General features: G+C 57.5%; 1 protein-coding gene across 1 annotated transcript in view; it reads right to left on the bottom strand.

The window, feature by feature from the left end:
• Positions 1 to 13,778, bottom strand: part of LOC147108986 (serine/threonine-protein kinase Nek9-like) — a 92,679-nt gene extending 78,901 nt beyond the window's left edge. Inside the window, exons 1-4 of the mRNA XM_086004160.1 lie at positions 13,673 to 13,778; positions 12,304 to 12,368; positions 9,850 to 9,900; positions 5,962 to 6,154 (exon numbers count right to left, since the gene is read on the bottom strand). Coding sequence (XP_085860286.1) covers positions 5,962 to 6,154; positions 9,850 to 9,900; positions 12,304 to 12,368; positions 13,673 to 13,738 — 375 coding nt within the window. The 5' untranslated portion in view covers positions 13,739 to 13,778. The remainder of the gene's footprint in view (positions 1 to 5,961; positions 6,155 to 9,849; positions 9,901 to 12,303; positions 12,369 to 13,672) is intronic.
• Positions 13,779 to 14,092: the final 314 nt, after the last annotated feature.

The raw sequence follows: 14,092 nt of genomic DNA, 5'->3' as shown, positions 1-14,092 counted from the left end.
GTCCCCAGTGCTGGTACTCACTGTCTCGGGGTCACTGTCCCAGTGCTGGTACTCACTGTCTCGGGGTCACTGTCCCAGTGCTGGTACTCACTGTCTCAGGGTCACTGTCCCAGTGCTGGTACTCACTGTCTCGGGGTCACTGTCCCAGTGCTGGTAATCACTGTCTCGGGGTCACTGTCCCCAGTGCTGGTACTCACTGTCTCGGGGTCACTGTCCCAGTGCTGGTACTCACTGTCTCGGGGTCACTGTCCCAGTGCTGGTACTCACTGTCTCAGGGTCACTGTCCCAGTGCTGGTACTCACTGTCTCGGGGTCACTGTCCCAGTGCTGGTACTCACTGTCTCAGGGTCACTGTCCCAGTGCTGGTACTCACTGTCTCGGGGTCACTGTCCCAGTGCTGGTAATCACTGTCTCGGGGTCACTGTCCCAGTGCTGGTAATCACTGTCTCGGGGTCACTGTCCCCAGTGCTGGTACTCACTGTCTCGGGGTCACTGTCCCAGTGCTGGTACTCACTGTCTCAGGGTCACTGTCCCAGTGCTGGTACTCACTGTCTCGGGGTCACTGTCCCAGTGCTGGTAATCACTGTCTCGGGGTCACTGTCCCAGTGCTGGTAATCACTGTCTCGGGGTCACTGTCCCAGTGCTGGTACTCACTGTCTCGGGGTCACTGTCCCAGTGCTGGTACTCACTGTCTCAGGGTCACTGTCCCAGTGCTGGTACTCACTGTCTCGGGGTCTGTGTCCCAGTGCTGGTACTCACTGTCTCGGGGTCACTGTCCCAGTGCTGGTACTCACTGTCTCGGGGTCTGTGCCCCAGTGCTGGTACTCACTGTCTCGGGGTCATTGTCCCAGTGCTGGTACTCACTGTCTCGGGGTCTGTGTCCCAGTGCTGGTACTCACTGTCTCGGGGTCTGTGCCCCAGTGCTGGTACTCACTCTCTCGGGGTCATTGTCCCAGTGCTGGAACTCACTGTCTCGGGGTCTGTGCCCCAGTGCTGGTACTCACTGTCTCGGGGTCACTGTCCCAGTGCTGGTACTCACTGTCTCGGGGTCTGTGTCCCAGTGCTGGTACTCACTGTCTCGGGGTCTGTGCCCCAGTGCTGGTACTCACTGTCTTGGGGTCACTGTCCCAGTGCTGGTACTCACTGTCTCGGGGTCTGTGTCCTAGTGCTGGTACTCACTGTCTTGGGGTCACTGTCCCAGTGCTGGTACTCACTGTCTCGGGGTCACTGTCCCAGTGCTGGTACTCACCGTCTCCGGGTCACTGTCCCAGTGCTGGTACTCACTGTCTCGGGGTCTGTGCCCCAGTACCGGTACTCACTGTCTCGGGGTCACTGTCCCAGTGCTGGTACTCACTGTCTCAGGGTCTGTGTCCCAGTGCTGGTACTCACTGTCTCGGGGTCACTGTCCCAGTGCTGGTACTCACTGTCTCAGGGTCTGTGTCCCAGTGCTGGTACTCACTGTCTCGGGGTCTGTGTCCCAGTGCTGGTACTCACTGTCTCGGGGTCTGTGTCCCAGTGCTGGTACTCACTGTCTCGGGGTCTGTGTCCCAGTACCGGTACTCACTGTCTCGGGGTCACTGTCCCAGTGCTGGTACTCACTGTCTCAGGGTCTGTGTCCCAGTGCTGGTACTCACTGTCTCGGGGTCACTGTCCCAGTGCTGGTACTCACTGTCTCGGGGTCACTGTCCCAGTGCTGGTACTCACTGTCTCGGGGTCTGTGTCCCAGTGCTGGTACTCACTGTCTCGGGGTCTGTGTCCCAGTGCTGGTACTCACTGTCTCGGGGTCACTGTCCCAGTGCTGGTACTCACTGTCTCGGGGTCACTGTCCCCAGTGCTGGTACTCACTGTCTCGGGGTCACTGTCCCAGTGCTGGTACTCACTGTCTCGGGGTCACTGTCCCAGTACCGGTACTCACTGTCTCGGGGTCACTGTCCCAGTGCTGGTACTCACTGTCTCGGGGTCTGTGTCCCAGTGCTGGTACTCACTGTCTCGGGGTCACTGTCCCCAGTGCTGGTACTCACTGTCTCGGGGTCACTGTCCCAGTGCTGGTACTCAGTGTCTCAGGGTCTGTGTCCCAGTGCTGGTACTCACTGTCTCGGGGTCACTGTCCCAGTGCTGGTACTCACTGTCTCGGGGTCACTGTCCCAGTGCTGGTACTCACTGTCTCGGGGTCTGTGTCCCAGTGCTGGTACTCACTGTCTCGGGGTCATTGTCCCAGTGCTGGTACTCACTGTCTCGGGGTCTGTGCCCCAGTGCTGGTACTCACTGTCTCGGGGTCACTGTCCCAGTGCTGGTACTCACTGTCTCGGGGTCTGTGTCCCAGTGCTGGTACTCACTGTCTCGGGGTCATTGTCCCAGTGCTGGTACTCACTGTCTCGGGGTCTGTGCCCCAGTGCTGGTACTCACTGTCTCGGGGTCACTGTCCCAGTGCTGGTACTCACTGTCTCGGGGTCTGTGTCCCAGTGCTGGTACTCACTGTCTCGGGGTCACTGTCCCAGTGCTGGTACTCACTGTCTCGGGGTCTGTGTCCCAGTGCTGGTACTCACTGTCTCGGGGTCACTGTCCCAGTGCTGGTACTCACTGTCTCGGGGTCACTGTCCCAGTGCTGGTACTCACTGTTTCGGGGTCACTGTCCGAGTGCTGGTACTCACTGTCTCGGGGTCACTGTCCCAGTGCTGGTACTCACTGTCTCGGGGCCTGTGTCCCAGTGCTGGTACTCACTGTCTCGGGGTCTGTGTCCCAGTGCTGGTACTCACTGTCTCGGGGTCTGTGTCCCAGTGCTGGTACTCACTGTCTCGGGGTCACTGTCCCAGTGCTGGTACTCACTGTCTCGGGGTCACTGTCCCAGTGCTGGTACTCACTGTTTCGGGGTCACTGTCCGAGTGCTGGTACTCACTGTCTCGGGGTCACTGTCCCAGTGCTGGTACTCACTGTCTCGGGGCCTGTGTCCCAGTGCTGGTACTCACTGTCTCGGGGTCTGTGTCCCAGTGCTGGTACTCACTGTCTCGGGGTCTGTGTCCCAGTGCTGGTACTCACTGTCTCCGGGTCACTGTCCCAGTGCTTCAACTCACTGTCTCGGGGTCTGTGTCCCAGTGCTGGTACTCACTGTCTCGGGGTCTGTGTCCCAGTGCTGGTACTCACTGTCTCGGGGTCACTGTCCCAGTGCTGGTACTCACTGTCTCGGGGTCACTGTCCCAGTGCTGTTACTCACTGTCTCGGGGTCACTGTCCCAGTGCTGGTACTCACTGTCTCGGGGTCACTGTCCCCAGTGCTGGTACTCACTGTCTCGGGGTCACTGTCCCCAGTGCTGGTACTCACTGTCTCGGGGTCACTGTCCCAGTGCTGGTACTCAGTCTCGGGGTCACTGTCCCAGTGCTGGTACTCACTGTCTCGGTGTCTGTGCCCAGGTGCTGGTACTCACTGTCTCGGGGTCACTGTCCCAGTGCTGGTATTCACTGTCTCGGGGTCACTGTCCCAGTGCTGGTACTCACTATCTCGGGGTCACTGTCCCAGTGCTGGTACTCACTGTCTCGGGGTCTGTGTCCCAGTGCTGGTACTCACTGTCTCGGGGTCTGTGTCCCAGTGCTGGTACTCACTGTCTCGGGGTCACTGTCCCAGTGCTGGTACTCACTATCTCGGGGTCACTGTCCCAGTGCTGGTACTCACTGTCTCGGGGTCACTGTCCCAGTGCTGGTACTCACTGTCTCGGGGTCTGTGCCCAGGTGCTGGTACTCACTATCTCGGGGTCACTGTCCCAGTGCTGGTAATCACTGTCTCGGGGTCACTGTCCCAGTGCTGGTACTCACTGTCTCGGGGTCTGTGTCCCAGTGCTGGTACTCACTGTCTCGGGGTCACTGTCCCAGTGCTGGTACTCACTCTCTCGGGGTCACTGTCCCAATGCTGGTACTCACTGTCTCGGGGTCACTGTCCCAGTGCTGGTACTCACTGTCTCGGGGTCTGTGTCCCAGTGCTGGTACTCACTGTCTCGGGGTCACTGTCCCAGTGCTGGTACTCACTCTCTCGGGGTCTGTGTCCCAGTGCTGGTACTCACTGTCTCGGGGTCACTGCCCCAGTGCTGGTACTCACTGTCTCGGGGTCTGTGTCCCAGTGCTGGTACTCACTGTCTCGGGGTCACTGTCCCAGTGCTGGTACTCACCGTCTCCGGGTCACTGTCCCAGTGCTTCTACTCACTGTCTCAGGGTCTGTGTCCCAGTGCTGGTACTCACTGTCTCAGGGTCTGTGTCCCAGTGCTGGTACTCACTGTCTCGGGGTCACTGTCCCAGTGCTGGTACTCACTGTCTCGGGGTCACTGTCCCAGTGCTGGTACTCACTGTCTCGGGGTCTGTGTCCCAGTGCTGGTACTCACTGTCTCGGGGTCTGTGTCCCAGTGCTGGTACTCACTGTCTCGGGGTCATTGTCCCAGTGCTGGTACTCACTGTCTCGGGGTCTGTGCCCCAGTGCTGGTACTCACTGTCTCGGGGTCACTGTCCCAGTGCTGGTACTCACTGTCTCGGGGTCTGTGTCCCAGTGCTGGTACTCACTGTCTCGGGGTCTGTGTCCCAGTGCTGGTACTCACTGTCTCGGGGTCTGTGTCCCAGCGCTGGTACTCACTGTCTCGGGGTCACTGTCCCAGTGCTGGTACTCACTGTCTCGGGGTCACTGTCCGAGTGCTGGTACTCACTGTCTCGAGGTCTGTGTCCCAGTGCTGGTACTCACTGTCTCGGGGTCACTGTCCCAGTGCTGGTACTCTCTGTCTCGGGGTCTGTGTCCCAGTGCTGGTACTCACTGTCTCGGGGTCACTGTCCCAGTGCTGGTACTCACTGTCTCCGGGTCACTGTCGCAGTGCTGGTACTCACTGTCTCAGTGCTGGTACTCACTGTCTCGGGGTCACTGTCCCAGTGCTGGTACTCACTGTCTCGGGGTCTGTGTCCCAGTGCTGGTACTCACTGTCTCGGGGTCACTGTCCCAGTGCTGGTACTCACTGTCTCGGGGTCTGTGTCCCAGTGCTGGTAATCACTGTCTCGGGGCCTGTGTCCCAGTGCTGGTACTCACTGTCTCGGGGTCTGTGTCCCAGTGCTGGTACTCACTGTCTCGGGGTCTGTGTCCCAGTGCTGGTACTCACTGTCTCGGGGTCACTGTCCCAGTGCTGGTACTCACTGTCTCCGGGTCACTGTCCCAGTGCTTCAACTCACTGTCTCGGGGTCTGTGTCCCAGTGCTGGTACTCACTGTCTCGGAGTCTGTGTCCCAGTGCTGGTACTCACTGTCTCGGGGTCTGTGCCCCAGTGCTGGTACTCACTGTCTCGGGGTCACTGTCCCAGTGCTGTTACTCACTGTCTCGGGGTCACTGTCCCAGTGCTGTTACTCACTGTCTCGGGGTCACTGTCCCAGTGCTGGTACTCACTGTCTCGGGGTCACTGTCCCCAGTGCTGGTACTCACTGTCTCGGGGTCACTGTCCCCAGTGCTGGTACTCACTGTCTCGGGGTCACTGTCCCAGTGCTGGTACTCAGTCTCGGGGTCACTGTCCCAGTGCTGGTATTCACTGTCTCGGGGTCACTGTCCCAGTGCTGGTACTCACTGTCTCGGGGTCTGTGTCCCAGTACTGGTACTCACTGTCTCGGGGTCACTGTCCCAGTGCTGGTACTCACTGTCTCGGGGTCACTGTCCCAGTGCTGGTACTCACTGTCTCGGGGTCTGTGCCCCAGTGCTGGTACTCACTGTCTTGGGGTCACTGTCCCAGTGCTGGTACTCACTGTCTCGGGGTCTGTGTCCCAGTGCTGGTACTCACTGTCTCGGAGTCACTGTCCCAGTGCTGGTACTCACTGTCTCGGGGTCACTGTCCCAGTGCTGGTACTCACTGTCTCGGGGTCACTGTCCCAGTGCTGGTACTCACTGTCTCGGGGTCTGTGTCCCAGTACTGGTACTCACTGTCTCGGGGTCACTGTCCCAGTGCTGCTACTCACCGCCCACGTGTACAGCTCCTTCTCCACGGATACCACTGCGAAGTGTGTGTTGCTGGCGCAGACCTGCTGTGCACTCCGCCCGCTCTTGAACAGGTCCAGTTTCTGCGGTGTGGCTTTTCCCCCACCCCAGTAATAAACATCGCTGAACCGACTGGTCACCACGGCGATGGGGGTGTCAGCAGGCATGTTCAGTCTGAGCAGAGAACAGAGATGGTAATCAGAGAGCCCAGAGAAACACTACCCTCCTGACCCCTACCCTGTGACCCTACCGCCCCTGTACTCCTGCCCCATGAATCAACGCACACATTACCCCGCCCCCCGACGCAAGCCGCCTGACCCATCGCATCCTAACCCAATGGCCCCCGACCCCCACCCCCTGAATCAACGCACCCGCCGAACCAACGCGGCTGGCGATCGGTCACACTACACTGTCACCATTGGATCAGACCCGATCCCAAACCACAGAGCAAGGGACTGACCCCCAATCACCCCATCACAACCTTCACTACAACAAACGAGGTGAAGCTATTCAATCACAAGGTAGCTCCACTGGACAAGGAGGTGCTGTGGACAGATTGGTACCCGCCTAGTCTGGGACACCAGCTCACGGGCACAGAGAATTTGGGCCTGCTCTCCACCGAGACAACACATTGCACTGGGGCTCCGGGGCGGGACAGGGCGAGGGGGAGGGAGGGCGGGACGGGGAATGAGACAGAGTCTTGGCTCCTGCTCACACTCCGGGGACTCTCCCCATGTGGGGAGGTCAGGTGGATTTAAGTGTAATGGCTCAAATACCCCAGTGAGAGTCAGCACCTTCAGGAGAGGAGGGGACCCGTACCCCAGTGAGAGTCTGCACCTTCAGGAGAGGAGGGGACCCGTACCCCAGTGAGAGTCAGCACCTTCAGGAGAGGAGGGGACCCGTACCCCAGTGAGAGTCAGCACCTTCAGGAGAGGAGGGGACCCGTACCCCAGTGAGAGTCAGCACCTTCAGGAGAGGAGGGGACCCGTACCCCAGTGAGAGTCAGCACCTTCAGGAGAGGAGGGGACCCGTACCCCAGTGAGAGTCAGCAACTTCAGGAGAGTGGACCCATACCCCAGTGAGAGTCAGCACCTTCAGGAGAGGAGGGGACCCGTACCCCAGTGAGAGTCAGCACCTTCAGGACAGGAGAGGACCCGTACACCAGTGAGAGTCAGCACCTTCAGGAGAGGAGGGGACCCGTACACCAGTGAGAGTCAGCACCTTCAGGAGAGGAGGGGACCCGTACCCCAGTGAGAGTCAGCACCTTCAGGAGAGGAGGGGACCCGTACCCCAGTGAGAGTCAACACCTTCAGGAGAGGAGGGGACCCGTACCCCAGTGAGAGTCAGCACCTTCAGGAGAGGAGGGGACCCGTACCCCAGTGAGAGTCAGCACCTTCAGGAGAGGAGGGGACCCGTACCCCAGTGAGAGTCAGCACCTTCAGGAGAGGAGGGGACCCGTACCCCAGTGAGAGTCAGCACCTTCAGGAGAGGAGGGGACCCGTACCCCAGTGAGAGTCAGCACCTTCAGGAGAGGAGGGGACCCGTACCCCAGTGAGAGTCAGCACCTTCAGGAGAGGAGGGGACCCGTACCCCAGTGAGAGTCAGCACCTTCAGGAGAGGAGGGGACCCGTACCCCAGTGAGAGTCAGCACCTTCAGGAGAGGAGGGGACCCGTACCCCAGTGAGAGTCAGCACCTTCAGGAGAGGAGGGGACCCATACCCCAGTGAGAGTCAGCACCTTCAGGAGAGGAGGGGACCCGTACCCCAGTGAGAGTCAGCACCTTCAGGAGAGGAGGGGACCCATACCCCAGTGAGAGTCAGCACCTTCAGGAGAGGAGGGGACTCATCCCCTGGACCTGATGGCTTACATCCTAGGGTCTTGAGGGAAGTGGCGGTAGGGATTGTGGATACATTGGTAATAATTTTCCAAAACTCCCTGGACTCAACAAAGGTCCCGGCAGATTGGAAAACTGCTAATGTAACACCCTTATTTAAAAAGGGTAGTAGGCAGAAGGCTGGAAACTATAGACCTGTTAGCCTAACATCTGTGGTTGGTAAAATGTTAGAGTCCATTATTAAGGAGACAGTAACGGGACATTTGGATAAACATAATTTAATGGGACAAACTCAGCATGGTTTTATGAAGGGGAAGTCATGTTTGACAAATTTGCTTGAGTTCTTTGAGGAAGTAACATACAGGGTGGATAAAGGAGAACCAGTGGATGTAGTGTATTTAGACTTCCAAAAGGCATTTGACAAGGTGCCACACAAAAGATTATTGCTCAAGATAAAAAATCATGGGATTGGGGGTAATATTGTGGTGTGGGTGGAGAATTGGCTCTCTAACAGAAAGCAGAGAGTTGGGATAAATGGTTCATTCGCATACTGGCAATCAGTAACTAGTGGTGTTCCACAGGGGTCAGTGCTGGGTCCCCAACTCTTTACAATCTATATTAACGATTTGGAGGAGGGGACCGAGTGTAACATATCAAAGTTTGCAGATGATACAAAGATGGGAGGGAAAGTAGTGAGTGAGGAGGACATAAAAAACCTGCAAAGTGACATAGACAGGCTAAGTAAGTGGGCAGAGATTTGGCAGATGGAATACAATACTGGAAAGTGTGAGGTTATGCACTTTGGCAGGAAAAATCGTGGAGCAAGTTATTATCTTAATGGCAAGAAACTGGAAAGTACTGTAGTACAAAGGGATCTGGGGGTCCTGGTGCACGAAACACAAATAGTATGCAGGTGCAGCAAGTGATCAAGAAGGCCAATGGAATGTTGGCTTTCATTGCTAGGGGGATAGAATATAAAAACAGGGAGGTATTGCTGCAGTTGTACAAGGTATTGGTGAGACCGCACCTGGAATACTGCATACAGTTTTGGTGTCCATACTTAAGAAAAGACATACTTGCTCTCGAGTCAGTACAAAGAAGGTTCACTCGGTTAATCCCGGGGATGAGGGGGTGGTCATATGAGGAGAGGTTGAGTAGATTGGGACTCTACTCATTGGAGTTCAGAAGAATGAGAGGCGATCTTATTGAAACATATAAGATTGTGAAGGGGCTTGATCGGGTGGATGCGATGAGCATGTTCCCAATGATGGGTGAAACTAGAACTAGGGGGCATAATCTTAAAATAAGGGGCTGCTCTTTCAAAACTGAGATGAGGAGAAACTTCTTCACTCAGAGGGTGGTAGGTTTGTGGAATTTGCTGCCCCAGAAAGCTGTGGAAGCTACATCATTAAATAAATTTAAAACAGAAATAGATAGTTTCCTAGAAGTAAAGGGAATTAAGGGTTACGGGGAGCGGGCAGGAAATTGGACATGAGTCTAGGTTCGGAATGGTCATGGCCCTGTGGGTAGTGGAGCGGGCCCAGGGGCCGTGTAGCCTGATCCTGCTCCTACTTCTTGTGTTCTAATTCTGTGTTAGATTTCAGGAGATGGTTTTATTCCTGTTCCTGGCTGGGGTGGAGATCGCCTTTACAGAAGGTAAGTACTGTAGAAAATATAGGGACAGAGTGATCTCCTGGACGAGTTTCGATCGCCTAGATGGGTCGGAGAGGAATTTCCCAGATTTTTTCTCCCAAATTGGCCATTGTGTTTTTTATCTGGTTTTTCGCCTCTCCCGGGAGATCACATGGGTTCGGGTGGGATGGAGAGTGATAGAAGATTTGAGGTTAGGATCAGATCAGCCATGATCTTATTGAATGGCGGAGCAGGCTCGAGGGGCCGATTGGCCGACTCCTGCTCCTATTTCTTATGTTCTTATTACCCCAGTGAGAGTCAGCACCTTCAGGAGAGGAGGAGACCCGTACCCCAGTGAGAGTCGCTGGGAACTGGCCTTTCATTCCCTGTTGGGAGAACCCACCTGGTTTTTCGGGCTGCTCCATTCAGTTGGGTGACTCTGTCCTCCATTAGCCTGAAAACAAAAGGCAATCAGATCCCAACAACAAACAGGAAGGAGATTCACAGCCAGACTACCAACGCCGAGCCTGATCCCGCGCCAGGGAGAAAGAGAGAGAGGGGGGAGGGAGACCGGCAGGGGGGGGGAAGGGAGACCGGCAGAGGGGGGGGAGGAGGGAGACCGGCAGAGGGGGGGGAGGAGGGAGACCGGCAGAGGGGGGAGGGAGACCGGCAGAGGGGGGGGGGGGGGGGGGGAGGGAGACCGGCAGGGGGGGGAGACCGGCATGGGGGGGGAGGGAGACCGGCAGATGGGGGGGGGGGAGGGAGACCGGCAAGGGGGGGGAGGGAGACCGACAGGGGGGGGGAGAGGCCGACAGGGGGGGGAGAGGCCGACAGGGGGGGGGAGAGACCGACAGGGGGGGGGAGAGAGACCGACGGGGGGGGAGAGAGACCGACGGGGGGGGGGGGAGAGAGAAAATGGGACAAACACCCAATTGAGATCCTACATGCAGAATTCTGTAAAAGTATCCTCCGGACTCAAAGGAAAACAGTAAACAATGCATGCAGGGCGGAACTAGGCCAATATCCATTAATAATCACTATCCAAAAAAGAGCCACCAAATTTTGGAATCACCTACAAATGAGCAATCCCCAATGCTATCACTACGACGCCCTGAAATGCCAAGAGCTGACCATAAAGAAGAATACCCTCAGTCAACTAGTCCTGGGACTCAGTGAAGTAACTACTAACAATACTAACAATAACCAGCCCCAGGACAGTGACAGGGTAACACAAAGAATTCGACCCAACACAATCGTCGCTAAGCAAAAGGAAAAATATCTGACATATTGGGCAGAAACAACAAAAACCCAAAGCAAACTCAATTGCTACTTGGCCCTAAACAGACAATACAACATAGCTGATTACCTGACCATGGTAAAGGATAACAAACTGAGAAGAACCTTGACAAGGTACAGACTTAGCGAACATAGCCTAGCGATCGAAAAAGGCAGACACAGGCAGACCAGGCTGCCAAGAGAGGACAGGATATGCTCTCACTGCAGTCAGGGAGTGGTGGAGACAGAGATGCACTTCCTCACAGCTTGTGGAAAATATCAGGGCATCAGGGAGAATTTCTACCAAAAATTCTCACAAATATGCCCTGATTTCAGAAATCTGAGTGACAACCAAAAACTCCCATTCCTACTGGGAGAGGAGAGAAACTGTATAACACTGGCGGCACACTATGTTACAGCTTGCCATGAACAGAGGGACAACCAGTAAACTAAGAAAAGAATATATATAAACAATGCGAATGTATATTTATACACTCAGGGATATACCTGTTTATACACTGTATGAATAGAACTGCGTTTATGTGCTAAACCATAAATGTATTTTGATGCTTTGGCAACATAAGATGTAACTTATCATGCCAATAAAGCGATTTGAATTGTGAATTGTGAATTGGGAGAGAGACCGACGGGGGGGGGAGAGAGACCGACGGGGGGGGAGAGAGGCCGACAGGGGGGGAGAGAGACCGACAGGGGGGGGGGGAGAGAGACCGACAGGGGGGGGGAGAGAGACCGACAGGGGGGGGGGAGAGAGACCGACGGGGGGGGAGAGAGGCCGACGAGGGGGGGAGAGAGGCCGACGAGGGGGGGGGAGAGAGACCGACGGGGGGGGGGAGAGAGGCCGACGGGGGGGGAAGAGAGGCCGACGAGGGGGGGGAGAGAGACCGACAGGGGGGGAGAGAGGCCGACGGGGGGGGAAGAGAGGCCGACGAGGGGGGGGAGAGAGACCGACAGGGGGGGGAGAGAGACCGACAGGGGGGGGAGAGAGACCGACAGGGGGGGGGGGGAGAGAGACCGACAGGGGGGGGGAGAGAGACCGACAGGGGGGGGGAGAGAGACCGACAGGGGGGGGGAGAGAGACCGACAGGGGGGGGGAGAGAGACCGACAGGGGGGGGGAGAGAGACCGACAGGGGGGGGGAGAGAGACCGACAGGGGGGGGGGAGAGAGACCGACAGGGGGGGGGAGAGAGACCGACAGGGGGGGAGAGAGAGACCGACAGGGGGGGAGAGAGAGACCGACAGGGGGGGAGAGAGACCGACAGGGGGGGAGAGAGACCGACAAGGGGGGGGAGAGAGACCGACAAGGGGGGGGGAGAGACGGACGGGGGGGGGGGCGCGGAGAAAGAGAGAGAGATGAAGGGACAGAGGGCTGGGAGATTCAGCTCCACACTGGCAGCCGCGCCTCACTGCACCCACACGTTACCTCCTCTCTCCGCTCCTACACACTGAACCCAGTCATGTGACAGCGCACTGACCCCAGTCATGTGACGGTCCGGGAGCGCACTGACCCGTCATGTGACGGTCCGGGAGCGCACTGACCCGTCATGTGATGAAAGGAACTCACACTTTGCGGTGGCTGATGATTGGCTGGCTCAGGATCTCCTCCGCTGTTGGTCTCTTCTCAGGATCCTGAAAGAGAGGTAGAGTGAGGGGCATGGTGCATTGTGGGTACTGAGGGGCACGGTGCATTGTGGGTACTGAGGGGCACGCTGCATTGTGGGTACTGAGGGGCACGGTGCATTGTGGGTACTGAGGGGCATTCTGCATTGTGGGTACTGAGGGCATGCTGAATTGTGGGTACTGAGGGGCATGCTGAATTGTGGGTACTGAGGGGCATGGTGCATTGTGGGTACTGAGGGGCACGGTGCATTGTGGGTACTGAGGGGCATTCTGCATTGTGGGTACTGAGGGGCACGGTGCATTGTGGGTACTGAGGGGCATTCTGCATTGTGGGTACTGAGGGGCATGGTGCATTGTGGGTACTGAGGGGCACGGTGCATTGTGGGTACTGAGGGGCACGGTGCATTGTGGGTACTGAGGGGCACGGTGCATTGTGGGTACCGAGGGCATGCTGCATTGTGGGTACTGAGGGCACGGTGCATTGTGGGTACTGATGGGCAAGTTGCATTGTGGGTACTGAGGGCACGGTGCATTGTGGGTACTGAGGGGCATGGTGCATTGTGGGTAGAGGGATGGTGCATTGTGGGTACTGAGGGGGATGGTGCATTGTGGGTACTGAGGGGCATGGTGCATTGTGGGTACTGAGGGGGATGGTGCATTGTGGGTACTGAGGGGGCACGGTGCATTGTGGGTACTGAGGGGCATGGTGCATTGTGGGTACTGAGGGGCACGTTGCATTGTGGGTACTGAGGGCATGGTGCACTGTGGGTACTGAGGGGCATGGTGCATTGTGGGTACTGAGGGGCACGGTGCATTGTGGGTACTGAGGGGGCACAGTGCATTGTGGGTACTGAGGGGGCACAGTGCATTGTGGGTAGAGGGGGCACGGTGCATTGTGGTTACTGAGGGGGCACGGTGCATTGTGGGTACTGAGGGGCACGGTGCATTGTGGGTACTGAGGGGCACGGTGCATTGGGGGTCCTGAGGGGGCACAGTGCATTGTGGGTACTGAGGGCACGGTGCATTGTGGGTACTGAGGGGGCACGGTGCATTGTGGGTAGAGGGGGCACGGTGCATTGTGGTTACTGAGGGGCACGGTGCATTGTGGGTACTGAGGGGCACATTGCATTGTGGGTACTGAGGGGCACGTTGCATTTTGGGTACTGAGGGGGCACAGTGCATTGTGGGTACTGAGGGGGCACAGTGCATTGTGGGTACTGAGGGACATGGTGCCTTATGGGTACTGAGTGAGGGGTTGGAGGGTCCAAGGCCGGAGTGCGGGGAGACTCGAGTGTAACGGCGATCACACTCACCTTGTCCAAACACTCCAAAACTATGGAGCGCGCGTCCTCGCTATATACAGTGGGGTCTACCTCCATTGTACGTGTCCCTCTCACTATCTTCACACACAAGTTCAGCGGGTTCTGGGGACAGGAAGGAACGATAGACACTACATCAATCAGGGCAAAGGAAACAAATGTGGAGAGAGGAGGGGGGGTCCGAGGGAGGAGGGGGGGTCCGAGGGGGGAGGGGGGGACCGAGGGAGGGGGGAGGGGGGGACCGAGAGAGGGGGGGGGGGACGACCGAGAGAGGGGGGAGGGGGGGACCGAGAGAGGGGAGACCGAGGGAGGGGGGACGGGAGGTGGAGAGGGAGGAGGAGGGAGGGAGGAGGGAGGGGAGGAGGGAGGGAGAGGGAGGGAGGGAGGGAGGGAGGGAGGGAGGAGGGAGGGAGG

Source organism: Somniosus microcephalus, chromosome 12 (assembly GCF_052327205.1).
Source record: "Somniosus microcephalus isolate GS21.2 chromosome 12, FLI_Smic_1.0, whole genome shotgun sequence".
NCBI lineage: Eukaryota > Metazoa > Chordata > Chondrichthyes > Squaliformes > Somniosidae > Somniosus > Somniosus microcephalus.
The sequence above is the reverse complement of the archived record's forward strand: the minus strand, read 5'-3'. Positions and strand labels throughout refer to the sequence as shown.